At 38.1% G+C, this 15,126-nt stretch overlaps 1 protein-coding gene across 1 annotated transcript in view; it reads left to right on the top strand.

Annotated features, from left to right (window-relative positions):
- The window catches only part of LOC128643729 (A-kinase anchor protein 6-like), a 195,691-nt gene that overhangs the window by 158,562 nt on the left and 22,003 nt on the right, over positions 1-15,126 (top strand). Inside the window, exon 7 of the mRNA XM_053696556.1 lies at positions 13,881-14,027. Coding sequence (XP_053552531.1) covers positions 13,881-14,027 — 147 coding nt within the window. The remainder of the gene's footprint in view (positions 1-13,880; positions 14,028-15,126) is intronic.

Consider the following 15,126-nt stretch of genomic DNA (forward strand, 5'->3'; position numbering starts at 1 on the left):
TTAAAAGGTCTCAACAGCAGGCATCAGGACTCTTTTCCATCAGGTCACTGCTGAGGCTTTCCCTTCCTCCAACCTTCAAAGTTCTGGATGTCGGCATGAGGATTACTACTTCCCTAGGGTTGCTGATATTTTTACCATGGCAGAGGTAGGGTTAATTGAGGTAGTCTGCCTAAGACCATGGTTGTAGTAATTTAAACTCCCCCTGTTCATTCATAGTTGGAACGGCCTGGTAATGGTGAAGCACAAGGGTTTGAGTATTTCTTACACTCTGACTGCGGGAGGTCATGGCCTGTTTCCAGCATGACAGAGACATTGGGGCAAGGCCAGGACAAGTTGGTGGGGGAGCAGAATGCTTCAGGTAGTTCCCGAAGCTTCTCTCCTTTTGTGTGAAGGTCTTGCAACTTCTATGACCATTGACCTGTGCTGAGGATTTATAGGAACTCGCTACCATCCTGGAACAAGAAATGTTTAGTCATTTTGTATGGCTTAAATGTTAATAAATGTGACCAGTACATGGTCTTTCCTTCCCCTCCTGTCTCTAAGTTTGTGTTATTTTGTTTATTTTGTTATACTGTAGTTACATTGGTTAGAGTCATACTCTGGGAGCGAACTACTAGGCCTTTAAAACCTTAAGAATGGCAATGGACTTTAAGAGAGCGCAAAGGATAGTGGCATAGGCCTTATAATGTGTAGAGGTACAGGGTCTCTCTAAATAATCAGGCATGATAGACGAACGGACAGACAGACCGAAAGATAGATAGAAATACTGAGCTAGAATTATATCACCATTCTTTAGTACATAGGTGATAGCTATTGAGATATACAGTCTCTGAATATATACACAGATGATATATGTCTATTATCTATGTATATGTCTGTCTATTATTTAAACCTTCTATTTTCATATAATCCCATTAGAATGTTGCTAGAATTAGTTTTTAACAGTTTCAGTGCCAGTGTGGTTAGAATAATGCTGCTGTGCTTGGCATTGATGGAGTTAAAGCTAGAGTTTCTTTTTTGAAGTGGATTACAATGCAGCCCCGGACGAGGGCTCTGTCTGCTTTTCTCTTCAGAAACCTTGTAGCCACCCCATGAAAAATAACTTACAATGAATGTCTTAATTCACCCCCTTCCTTCTCCTTGTATTATTTGTCTTCTAACCCCCTCCTCTCTCTCCCCCCATTCCTTCTCTATTTAAAATTGTTTCTCTTTGCCCTTCTCCCTATTGTAAGTAAGAGATCTTTTGAATTTCTATGAGGGATAAAAAGCTCCCTTCTTACTGCTATCAGAGACCTCCAGGAAGGGGTTAATGAAAATATTCCCTGTAATAGAGAAAGCAACAGATAACTGGGGGGGGGGGGGGGAGGTAATAACTATTTGTTAGGGGCTAATAACTAATGGAGAATCCTATATCAGATATTGGGCAACTCAGCAGAACATTCCCATCTGCATTTTGGGGAGTGAGATTTTTCAGGTATGTGATACACTTGTAACACTATGGTAATTCCACATATTTTTATTTGTGGACAACATTTAAAATGACATACACAACTATGTATAACTAAACATTGTAAGGGGAATTACATTTGTCCCCGAAATGGACATTGTACATTAGATTTTTCTTTGCATAGATGTTTAGTAGATGATCAATTTATATAGTCTATCTGGGAGAGTTTTTGAAACAATTTATAGTTTTGCGTATTTTTAAATAACAATGTGCTGATTTTCAGACTCCTAACCAAGCCCCAAAGTTTTAGATGTATACTAATGTCTACAGATTCAAGCTTGCTCCTGTTTGTCTAATGGGTCTTTTCATATGCAGGGAAGGAGGGAGTGTCTTCTTTCCCTGTTTTCACAGTCCCTTTCAGTGCGTGTCCCAGCCTAACCTCATCAACAGTGCTAAACTAGGAGCTTCTAAGGAAGTTTTTAAAAGATTTTATACTGGGGGTGCGATCCGATATACGGCGTAGTTTTCGGCGCAAGCGAGGGAACCCGCACCGCCCGTAATTTCACCTTGCACATCGGGGTATTACATATACCCCGCCGGCAGTTCCTAAAGTGCCGTAAGTCTGATAAACTAGCGATGTCCAGAAATAAGCGTAAATACAAATTTCTGGAGTCGCCAGTGACTTACGGCACTTTAAAAACTGCCGGCGCCTAAGAAAACGAACTAAAATTTTAAATCTCCCGTAACTGTCTAACACGCCTCCCAAAAATAAGCCCGACGCGTATATCCCTATATCCGCAATCCCTCCTCTCACTCCTAATAATAAATGTATTAACCCCTAGACCGACAACCCCCCACAACGTAATAAGCCTAATTATTAACCCCTAAACCGCCATAGCCCACACCGCAATAAACCTATTCTAGTATTCACCCCTAAACCGCCATAGCCCACATAGCCTATTAAATCTATTAACCCCTAATCAATCTGCCGCCGCCTACATCGTCGCCACTATAATAAAGTGATTAACCCCTAAACCTAACCCTAACCCTAACACCCCCCTAACTTAAATATTATTTAAATAAATCTAAATAATATTACTATTATTAACTAAAGTATTCCTATTTAAAACTAAATACTTACCTATAAAATAAACCCTAAGATAGTTACATTGTAGCTATTTTAGGATTTATTTTTATTTTACAGGCAACTTTGTATTTATTTTAACTAGGTACAATAGCTATTAAATAGTTAATAACTATTTAATAGCTACCTAGTTAAAATAATTACAAAATTACCTGTAAAATAAATCCTAACCTAAGTTACAAATACACCTAACACTACACTATCATTAAATAACTTAAATTAATTAAATACAATTATCTAAAATTAAATACAATTAACTAAAATAAACTAAAGTACCAAAAACCCCAACTAAATTACAGAAAAAAAATTACAAGAAGTTTAAACTATTTACACCTAATCTAAGCCCCCTAATAAAATAAAAAAGCCCCCCAAAATAATAAAATGCCCTACCCTATACTAAATTACAAATAGCCCTTAAAAGGGCCTTTTGCGGGGCATTGCCCCAAAGTAATCAGCTCTTTTACCTGAAAAAAAAATTACAATACCCCCCCAACATTACAACCCACCACCCACACACTTCTACTCTAAAACCCACCCAATCCCCCCTTAAAAAAACCTAACACTACCCCATTGAAGATCACCCTACCTCGATCCGGCCAGAAGTGTTCATCCGATGGGGCAAAATAGGACATCCAGACCGGCAGAAGTCTTCATCCTATCCGGGCAGAAGAGGACATCCAGACCGGCAGACGTCTTCATCCAAGCGGCATCTTCTATCTTCATCCATCTGATGAGGAGCGGCTCCATCTTGAAGACATCCGACGCGGAGCATCCTTCAAGCACGACGGACTAACGATGAATGACGGTTCCTTTAAATGACGTCAATTCCGATTGGCTAATAGAATCATATCAGCCAATCGTAATTCGAGGGAAGCCATCTTGGATAACGTCATTTAAAGGAACCGTCATTCGTCGTTAGTCCGTCGTGCTGGAAGGATGTCTTCAAGATGGAGCCGCTCCTCGTCGGATTGATGAAGACAGAAGATGCCGCTTGGATGAAGATGTCTGCCGTTCCGGATATCCTCTTCTGTCCAGAAAGGATGAAAACTTCTGCCGGTCTGGATGTCCTCTTCTGCCCCATCGGATGAAGACTTCTGGCCGGATCGGATGACCACTTGTGCCCGGGTGGGTGAAGACTGCTCAAGGTAGAGTGATCTTCAATGGGGTAGTGTTAGTTTTTTTTATCGGGGGATTGGGTGGGTTTTAGAGTAGGGGTGTGTGGGTGGTGGGTTGTAATGTTGGGGGGGTATTGTAATTTTTTTTCAGGTAAAAGCTGATTACTTTGGGGCAATGCCTCGCAAAAGGCCCTTTTTAAGGGCTATTTGTAATTTAGTATAGCGTAGGGCATTTTATTATTTTGGGGGGCTTTTTTATTTTATTAGGGGGCTTAGATTAGGTGTAATTAGTTTAAACTTCTTGTAATTTTTTTTCTCTGTAATTTAGTGTTGTTGTTTTTTTGGTACTTTAGTTTATTTTAGTTAATTGTATTTAATTTTAGCTAATTGTAGTTAATTTATTTAATTTATTTAATGAAAGTGTAATGTTAGGTGTAATTGTAACTTAGGTTAGGATTTATTTTACAGGTAATTTTGTAATTATTTTAACTAGGTAGCTATTAAATAGTTATTAGTTAATAATAGTAATATTATTTAGATTTATTTAAATAATAATTAAGTTAGGGGGGTGTTACGGTTAGGGTTAGGTTTAGGGGTTAATCACTTTATTATAGTGGCGGCTACGTTGGCGGCGGCAGATTAAGGGTTAATAGATTTAATAGGCTATGTGGGCTATGGTGGTTTAGGGGTTAATAATAGAATAGGTTTATTGCGGTGTGGGCTATGGCGGTTTAGGGGTTAATACACTTTATTAGTTATTGCGGTGGGGGATTGCGGTTGACAGGTAGATAGACATTGCACATGCGTTAGGCTTTTTTTTTTTTTGCAGGCATTTTAGGGAGTTACGGTGCTCCCATACTCAGCGCAAGGCCTGCTACGGCTGCATTTTATGGCGAGGTGAAAATGGAGTAAGATTTCTCCATTTTCACCACGTAAGGCCTTGCGCTGGATATTGGCTACCGATTTACGACGCGGTCCCATGTTAGCTTATGGGAGTAAAAATTGCGAGCGACGGGTGAAATATACTTGCCGCATTTAGATGCAGCACTGTATATAGGATACCAAAAACGCAAAAACCGGCGTCGCCGGCTTTTGCGGGCGACGCTGCATATCGGATGGGGCCCTGGATTTTTATATCAGTGTCTGTGCATATTCTTCTTTATAGTAGAGTCTATTACATGCAGTTATTTGAAAATTGGTGTATACTATCCTTTTAAGAAATTATCATAGTCTGTTTTATAAGCTTATACCCATAGGAGGGCAGTGATAAGTCACAGTACTGTACACAGAAACATACCATCATATAATAGTTGGAAAACTTTCTTAAAATGTTTTTTTTTTTTTAAGGGATATAAAAAAAATGTTTTAATTTATATAAAGTGTACTGTTGAATACAAAAACTCTCCACTTTACTATTTATATAAAATTTGCTTTGTTCTTATTGTATTCTTTGTTGAAGAGCATACCTAAGTAGGTAGCGTGCACATGTCTGGAGCACTATAAGGCAGCAGTTTTGCAAGAGCACTAGATGGCAGCAGAGTTTAACAATATATAACATTGTTAAAAGCATTCTTGTTAAACTGCTGCCATATAGTGTTCTATATATGTGCACTCTCCTAAGCCTACCTACCTGCTTTTTAACAATAGACACCAAGCTTAAAAAAGTAAATTTGATTATATAAATAAACTGGAAATGTGTGTATGTGTGTGTATATATATATATATATATATATATATATATATATTGAATCATGAAATAATTTTTAAGGCTTATTTTGTTTACAATGTCCTATAAAAGAAAATTATTAACATTTAAATAAAAATATATTAGTGTGAATCACATTACAGCTTTAATGTGTTATGAGAATTTTAGTCATAATAATTACACTGACAATAAGTGAAAATTACTGTGCAAGTGACAGCTGTGGTCATAAGTAAAAAACCCTCAAATTTCTGGTCTTAAGTTGGAAGAGTTGACACAGCCTGGGGTCCTGAATGATATTGTAGCAGATTTCTCTGTACACCTCTTTCCCATGTTTCTTCATATTACAGTAAAAGGACACAGTAAACAGCATGATGCAAAAAAACAAAATGATACAAGTGCCTTAACCCTTTATTGACAAAAAAAAGCTTGAACACGTTCACAGTGAAAAGATGAATATATTGCTATATTAATCTGAGTTGGTGAAAATATAAATGTTGTTGCTTGTTATTAGAAAACAGTGGTACTGTCACATTTCCAGCCAATTTCTCTATCAAAAGTTTCACAAGCACCCTGAGTTAGGTGGCGGGGTGCATTCATAGGATGAGGAGATTAAGAGACTTTCTCTGTACCTCTCCCTGCCCCCTGCCTGCCTTATCCTCTCCAAAGTAAGATCTCTATAGCAACAATGAAGTCCCCATTCTGCTTCATTCAGGGTATTGTGCTGATTTTTTTTTTATTTGGATGGGGGTCAATGAAGGACTAGAGATTCAGCCCCACCCCCAGCCCAAACACGTGGAAACATTCCTTCATTCTCTATTGTACAAGACAAAATAGCGACAATACCTCTAGTATGGCAAGGGACTCCTCTATCAACTATATAAAGTGCATATAACCTTGTATTCAGACTTAGCGTCCTACAAATTTGTCCATTAAAAGTCTTCCACTGACTTTTTTTGTGATCAGTGTTAGATACATGAAATACTTTACAAGATTGTAATATAAACTGTTTACTTATATTTAGTAAAAACAAAAAGCCATAATTCTATTTTCTCTTTTAAAGGGACAGTCTAGGCCAAAATAAACTTTCATGATTCAGATAGAGCATGTAATTTTAAACAATTTTCCAATTTACTTTTATCACCAATTTTGCTTTGTTCTCTTGGTATTCTTAGTTGAAAGCTTAACCTAGGAGGTTCATATGCTAATTTCTTAGACCTTGAAGCCCACCTCTTTCAGATTGCATTTTAACAGTTTTTCACCACTAGAGGGTGTTAGTTCACGTATTTCATATAGATAACACTGTGCTCGTGCACGAGAAGTTATCTGGGAGCAGGCACTGATTGGCTAGACTGCAAGTCTGTCAAAAGAACTGAAAAAAGGGGCAGTTTGCAGAGGCTTAGATACAAGATAATCACAGAGGTTAAAAGTATATTATTATAAATGTGTTAGTTATGCAAAACTGGGAAATGGGTAATAAAGAGATTATCTATCTTTTAAAACAATAAAAATTCTGGTGTAGACTGTCCCTTTAATTTTGTCTGTTTTCTCTAATTTAATTCTAAATATTGTGGGCTTTTCAATTTCTGTTAAAAGTGGAAGTGCAGATTCCTGGGTTGACACTACAATTTTTCACCCAGTCACTGATTGCAAACTCTGATGTCCCATCTAAAACTGTCCCTAATTGGTCTTAGCACAGAAGGTAACCTAGGTAACAAAATGGCGGCACCTATTGGGCACTTTACACAAAAACTTATATTGATAAACTTCAGCAACTAATATAATATTATTCTCAGGTTAATATTTGCTTTGCATACGTCATTCTGTTAAACATTTATATATGTAATATTAGTAAAAGATTAAGTGACAGACCTGTATTTTAGCAGGTAAACAGCATATTAGATATCAGAAAACTGAGCAATGTTTTCAAAATAAGACTACCTTATATAAATTATCTCAATCATAGCTACATGAGTGAAATGTCTTTTTGTTGAAATGTAATTCCCTGTTAACTGTTTAAAAACTTTATTTACTTCCATTTTTTATTTGTCTACCATTTCCTGTAAATTACCTCTGAATTTTTTTTTTTCCAAGGCCCCTTTTTATATGTTACTGTCAGGGTGCCAGGAATCAGACTGAGACGAGAAGTGCAAAAATAATCACACCTTTATTAATAGCAAAAAATAATAAAAAGTCCACAAGTCAAATAACAAGCCAGGAGTCAAAACCAGAGCTGGTAGTCAGACATGCCGAGTCAGGAGCCAAAGTGAATAGTCAGACAAGCCGGAATCAGGAACAAGGAAAACAGCAGAGTCAGGAACAAGCCAGAGATCAGGAACCAGGAAGGACGTCAGGCAGCAAGGTAATACACAGGAACTCTCACGAATAGGTCTGAGACAACGCAAAGGCAAAGCATACTGAACAGAGGCCCTTTAAATAATAAGTGATGACATCACAATTCTGAGACTGCATCCTGTCTCACACGGATAATGCACACCAATCTGGCCATAAAAGGAAGTGCAGGAAATGAGCAACATCCCCCACAATGCACCATAGTCAGCAAGAGAGGTAAATAAAATGGCTGCCAGCAGCACATGGCAAACAAAATAGGGAAAAAACCCTGACAGTACCCTACCCTCAACGACCCCTCCCCAGCGGGAGGACAAAAGGCTTATTGGGGAAACGGCATGGAAGACACGGAGGAGGGCGGGAGCATGAACATCAGAGGAGGGAACCCAAGAACGCTCCTCTGGACCATAGCCCCTCCAGTGAACCAAATACTGTACACGGCCCCTGGACATATGAGAGTCAATAATGCTGCTGACCTCATACTCCTCATGGTTGTCAACAAAGATAGGACGGGGACGAGGCAACACAGTGGAACAATGAAAAACATTGGAGATGCGCATAGCAGGAGGAAGGTCAAGAGCGTAGGCCACAGGATTAACCCTTCTGAGTATTCGAAAAGGACCAACATAACGGGGAGCCAATTTATTGGAAGGCACACGAAGGTTCAAGTTGCGGGAGGACAGCCAAACTCTCTCACCAACCTGGTAGGAAGGTGCGGGCAGACGCCTACGATCAGTCTGGAACTTTTGGCTTCACAGAACGATGAAGACAATCCTGAATCTGCACCCACATGGAACGAAGTTGCCGGAGATGCTTCTCCAAAGCCGGAATACCCTGAGACATGAATGAATCAGGCAACAAGGATGGTTGAAACCCATAATTCGCCATGAACGGGGATAACTTGGAGGAAGCATTAATAGCACTATTACGAGCAAACTCTGCCCAAGGTAACAGTTCAGACCAATTATTGTGGTGATCTGAGACATAGCAATGGAGGAACTGTTCCAGAGCTTGATTAGACCATTCCGCAGCCCCATTGGATTGAAGGTGATATGCCGATGAGAAGGAAAGCTGGATCCCCATTTGAGCACAAAAGGAATGCCAAAATCTGGAGACAAAATGGCTACCCCAGACCGACACTATCTCCTTGGGTAACCCATGTAAACGGAAGACCTCCCAGGCAAAAATTGAAGCAAGCTCCTGAGCAGTAGGCAGCTTCATCAAGGGAATGCAATGTGGCATTTTAGAAAAACGGTCAGCCACCATAAGGATAACAGTATTGCCATTAGAAACAGGGAGCTCGACAATGAAGTCCATGGAAAGATGTGTCCAAGGACGCTCACCATTAGCAATAGGTTGAAGAAGACCCACAGGAAGACGTTGAGGAGTCTTATTCTGTGCACAAAATGAGCAGGAGGCAACATGCACAGCAACATCAGAACGAAGTATCCAAACCTGTTGATGATACCTAGGTATCCAACTGTAGGGGGCGCTATTCGCATATATTAGTTCGTTAACAACATTTGATGTGCAACAAAACAATAATAAATCTCAAACCATACACTTAGTGGAAATAACTTAGCTCTATTCTTTGCCTCAGCTATGTAACATGTACTGATACTCAATATAGTCCTGAAATCTTTAAGAAATTATTTTGGTAAAGTCCAGGTATGGTTGGTAGTATGATATTCACACTTGATAGAAGGCTTGATGGGCAGCTCCTCTTATAACAAACAAAGCAACCGAACATCTGTGGAAATTAATCACAAAGAAAAGAGGGCGCCTCCTAGTGCAATATTGCAAGAAAATAAACAAAAAATAGAATTTGTGCAAGAAAAATAAGCAGCACCTATGTGCTGATTGGGGCAGGCTGGGGAATCACAGTGACCCAGCTACACTGATCCAGCGATTGGATGATGGAGCTTGAATGGAAACAAATGTAGAATCTGAACAAGAAATACAAAAAGAGATGGGGGAGCACCTCCTAGTGCAATAATGTAATATAAAAGGCACAGATGGACAAACTTGAAGATTGTATACTCACAAAGGGAGCAGCACCTATGTGCTGATTGAGGCAGGCTGGGGAATCACAGTGACCCAGCTACACTGATCCTGCAGCAGGATGATGGTTACCAATATCTCCAAACAAACAATCAGGTGTAGACCATAAAAATAACAATTTATTTAAAAATTCAAAGGATGTGAATAGGACGTTAGGCAGCAAGGTAATACACAGGAACTCTCACGAACAGGTCTGAGACAACGCAAAGGCAAAGCATACTGAACAGAGGCCCTTTAAATAATAAGTGATGACATCACAATTCTGAGACTGGATCCTGTCTCACATGGATGATGCACACCAGTGTGGCCATAAAAGGAAGTGCAGGAAATGAGCAGCATCCCCCACAATGCACCATAGTCAGCAAGAGAGGTGAGTAAAATGGCTGCCAGCAGCAACAGGCAATTAAAACAGAGAAAAAACCCTGACAGCTACACTGTAGTGGGCAACATTTATAGGTGCTATTGAGGTTTCCAGTGTGTGAAGGTGAGATCATGTTCTAAATTCAATAAGCATCATTTCACCTATATTTTCCACCAGTGGCATCATCAGAAAGTGCTTGCGGGGGGGGGGGGCGCTTCCCATAAACACACCCCATAAGCACGCTAGTGTTTTTTGGGTGAGGCTGCAACAGAAGGGTCCTGTCTGGGCATGTTATGGATGAGTCGGACATGCCATGTGTAGGGTAGGGCGGGGCTGGATAGGACATGGGCAGGGTCAAGCGGAGCTTTGGTTGGTAATCCCGGGGAGAATACAGTTGGGGGGCAATCATAACGCTGGGGGTCTAGTGCATTTGTAAGTGTTAGTCATTATAATCTATAGTTGCATGAGGTACTCATTGTATAATATCTCAGACATCAAACGGACACCATTAAAAAGACAGAAAAACAATTATTACAACTGTGACAATTAAAGAAAGCACGCTTGAAAAATCAGTTAATGTAAATGTTTGTAAGTGTAATATATGTCTGTTTTGTTATGGAAAAGTAGTCTCGCTAGATAAAATAGAAGGTGTCAGAGATATTTTAGACACTGGACACAGGTGTTCTGTAGGCCTGGGTGGGATGTTTGACGTACACTAATGCTAAGCATGAAGAATTCATAAACATTACTAGCCTTGTGAAGTATATCCTATCACTGTTGTGTCTCACTTATTGCATAATTGAAGAAGTTAACTGGATTTTTTTTTAATTTTACGTTATTTTTCATTTTATACAACTTTTCTTTTTTTTTTGCATATCTTCGAGTGGACGGTTTTATTGAGGGAGTTTTCATTTGCTTTTCTTTAGTTTTATGAAGCATTTTGCAATGACAATATCTTTCGCCATATAGCATGTTCTCTGCACTGATAGGCGAAAGATTATAAGATAGATGTTGCTCCATTATCAAAAGTCACTCAGGGATATAGTTACTTAAATTATGCAATTATTAAGTTGCAATGTTGCAGTGAGGTTGTAATGAATCTGGGCCAACAATTGCTTGACCAGTGCAGGAGCATAGTTATATCTGTACCTAACTGGCCACAGCAGGGAAGATGAGCGAAACATAGTTTTGAAGATGCTTTTAAAACATTAATTTTGAATTTAGATCCTTTGCATAACAAAACTTTAATGTCCAATTAATTAATTAATTAATTAATTAATACAGACACAGACTTACAACAAGTCATTTACTTTATTATTATTGAAATAGCTGATTTAGCCTTGGTTTCCCCACCTATACTGAAAGTTTCTACAGTATAGGTTGCGATACCAGAGGCTAAATCAGATATTTCAAATGCCAAAATAAGGGTAAACAAGCTACTTGTAAGCAATTTAATACACCCCCAGCAAGTAAAATGGATCAATGAGAATAAATTAAAGGGGAGAACATTTTTGAGTAAACTGTCCCTTTAATTCCTAGAGATTTCCAAGACCCACCATTTGAAACATTTTACATAAATAAATAAAAAAATACGCATGTCGAAGCACTTTATTGACAGACAATGTAAACTGGGACGTAGAAGCGATAACTAATGAAGTGATAAGCATCTATGCTTTCCACTTTCTCATTTATATTTTAATACATTTAGATTTAGATCTAGCAGTGATTTTACAAATTCTGATTATGTTTTGAAAGTTTATGTGTTACATTAACAAATTAGGATCATAATGTGTATATTTCTGTGTAGCTTTTACAAATTTCATTGCACTTTGTATTTGCTGCATTACAAACTAAAACTGACAATTTCAGAAAGTGGGAGGGACAGGGCAGTTCCCTGGGCTAAAGAAAGGAGTTCTCAGGGTATGTTGGAAGCTCTCTCACCAGTCTTGTGACATTTTGTAAGCAGTTTACACAAGCTGGTCTCACTGATTTATCTTGCCAACTGTTTGCAGGTGAAGTTTGCTCAAAATTCACAATACACTTATTTTAGCTAACAGAAAAGTAATATATACTAAAATATAGACACGCAACTATAGATTATAATGACAGGAATGCCCACTAGCAAGTTACATTGTAGTGAAAACATTTCAGTTTAATCTGTAATTGATGTAAACTGAGCCTTTATATCAGCTCCAGGTATTCTCCAGTTACCTTCTCTCTCCCATGCAAAATTTGGTATCCTAGAGAGTTTCACTACTTTCTATGGAAGGCATATCTCATCTATCTGGGACTCTGGGCTCTTTCTCTTTTTTTAGAAAGTTCAGTCTCTGTGAAATCTGCTCTATAATCTCTATCCGAACTAGAGAATGTTTGATTATCTGACCCATTAAATGTAGGGACGCTTTCTGGGAAACTGGCAGTTTTTCAGTTTCATTTTAAATAGAAAAAATGCAAAGTGCAATGTAGTTTGTTAAAGATACATACATATACAAAGTATGAGACTAATTTATTAAACTTACACAGAAACTGCAAAAGCATAATCAGAATTTGTAAAATCGCTATCCTAAATACACTGCTGTATACAAAATAAAATACAACATGGAAAGTGCAAAGTTTAAATGTAATAAAAGTTAATCCTAAGTGTAAAGTTATATAAAATACAAAGTGTAAATACACAAGAACTTTTATGTCATGCAATGGGCTTGTCTCTCCTTCACAGAAATGCAGAAAATGCCCCTTGGAGAAGTATAGCTAAATCTGCCTTTTAAAAATTTCACTAGTGGTCTCGTAGTGCTGGAGGATTATTTTAGAATATCTCACCTGAGCAGAGAGGTTTTGAATATCAGGCCCTAAGTATTGAGCTTTGGTTTACAGACAAATATAAGATAAGGAAACGTGTGTGTATACAAAGTGATACAATTATGAGATCTGGTTTTACCTGCAAGCTCAACCCATTGTAATAGGCTGTTGTTTCAAAGCACAAAAATAGCTATTTCATATACACAAATACACCTGAAAATGCAATTTATCATACATTTTATACTCTGCAGCTAGTATACCAAGTGATTGTAAATACATTAAGGGAAAAACTATTTTACAGTATACTGTCCCTTTAACGGTGCTGAGATTAAGGGGTTTAAATACCCCTCATTCAGCTCCGTTAAGCCCTGTGCAGCTACCCTTCAGTTCTGTGTTTCCAGGACTTGAAGTTACAACACACACATATATATATATATATATATATATATATATATATATATATATATATATATATATATATATATATATATACTGTATATATATATACATATATATTTATTAAAATTATTAAACATATTGTAAAAAAATATATACTGTAAAAAATATATTCTATGGATTATTTAGAATACTTTACAGTATGTATAATAATTTTAAATAAAAAAAATTTGTGACCACTTAGCATCTGCAATTGGAACACGATCAGCTAGAATTGTTTTAAAAAATAGTGTCTTTCTCTAGCTACCTTTTGCTTGTTGTTGGAAGGAGCCATTATTGGGAACCCCAGCAAATGGAACAAGCTGTCACTATGATTGTGTGTCTTATTTGTTATACATGGGCTATTTGTAACTTGTTGTTTGAAAAAAGGGAGGAGCTGCATTTTTTTTTTTAATTACAGTTTTGTTTTGTCCCTCGCATGAAATCTAGTGCTTTGTCTTCTACAGAGGTGCAGTGTTGAGATGTCTATGCGAGAGGACAAGATGTTGTCTCTGCTGTCTCGGTTTGATGCTCTAAAGTGTGAAGGCCCTCTGCTCCCAGGCAGCATTTTAGACAAGCAAGAGTTAATCCGGGAAAAGTGGCAAATGCTGAAGGTGAGTGAGCATGTCACCTGCTTGCTGTCTTATACATACATGTTGCTCTCACTCTACTATTGTCTGTTGTTCTTCTACTAGTCTCACACGTGTTTATTGTGTTACTGTGTGACACATGTGTTGTCTCTAACCGATTTTACCTTTAATTACATAATAAGTAGCTTCCTCCTTGTTGACTTCTTCCACTTCACTCACAACACTTTTGTTACCCTTTCACCCATCACTTGCTACTTGACACTTCTGTTGTTCTCGCCCACTTTTGTGTTTTATGCTGAGGTTGCTTCCGCACAACTATGTTACTCAGTCAAACTCCACTTTTGTCACAAACTTGAGCCACTCACTCACCCTTTTGCTTATCACTAGCACTTGTATTGCCCTCCCCTTACATTTGTAGTCTAGGGGTGAGGTGTTGTGGGTGCTATACAGGAGGGTTCTAAGACTAATATGTCCTCCATAGGCAGAGAAAGGGCAGTCAGAGGAGGAGACATGGGTGACCATAAGCTGAGCTGGGTATTGTTTGGGGGGTCCGGGGATGTGACTATGTATTCTAGATAGGCGCCAGGTGGAAAGGGACAGTGGCAAGAGGGTCAATCTTCACTCTCACCCTCATCCAACAAGCCAAAAAAATAAAATGTGTAATGTAAATGATTATGGTGACCATGTAGAACTGCCACTATGTGTTTGCTACTATAAGAAGGTTAAAGAGAGAACCAACCCTGCAGAAATAGCCAATGAGGTCCCACTAACTCCTGAGCATGATTTGATGTTCAGCTTTTTGGTCAGTTTTTTCTCCACCTAATTTTGGGATCTAGGACCTCTCTCTTGATGTTTCAATCCAGCATCTTTTGCTCTAGATTCCATATGATTTTTTTTTACCTTATTCAATACATTTATCATCTTGTTTGTGCCTGTTCTACACAGTATGTCTTGGCTTCTTATTTTTTTGCATCTGTCAATCTCAGGCATGATCAATTCAATTTGCACACAATCATTTGTTTATTAAAATAGTATTCAGATGACACTTGTATTATAAAAAATGCAATGCAATGTGATCAGAATATTTTTTTTGCATCCTATTATACTTTTTAATATTTATTAT

The sequence above is a fragment of the Bombina bombina genome, unplaced genomic scaffold (assembly GCF_027579735.1).
Source record: "Bombina bombina isolate aBomBom1 unplaced genomic scaffold, aBomBom1.pri scaffold_691, whole genome shotgun sequence".
NCBI classification, from domain to species: Eukaryota; Metazoa; Chordata; class Amphibia; order Anura; family Bombinatoridae; genus Bombina; species Bombina bombina.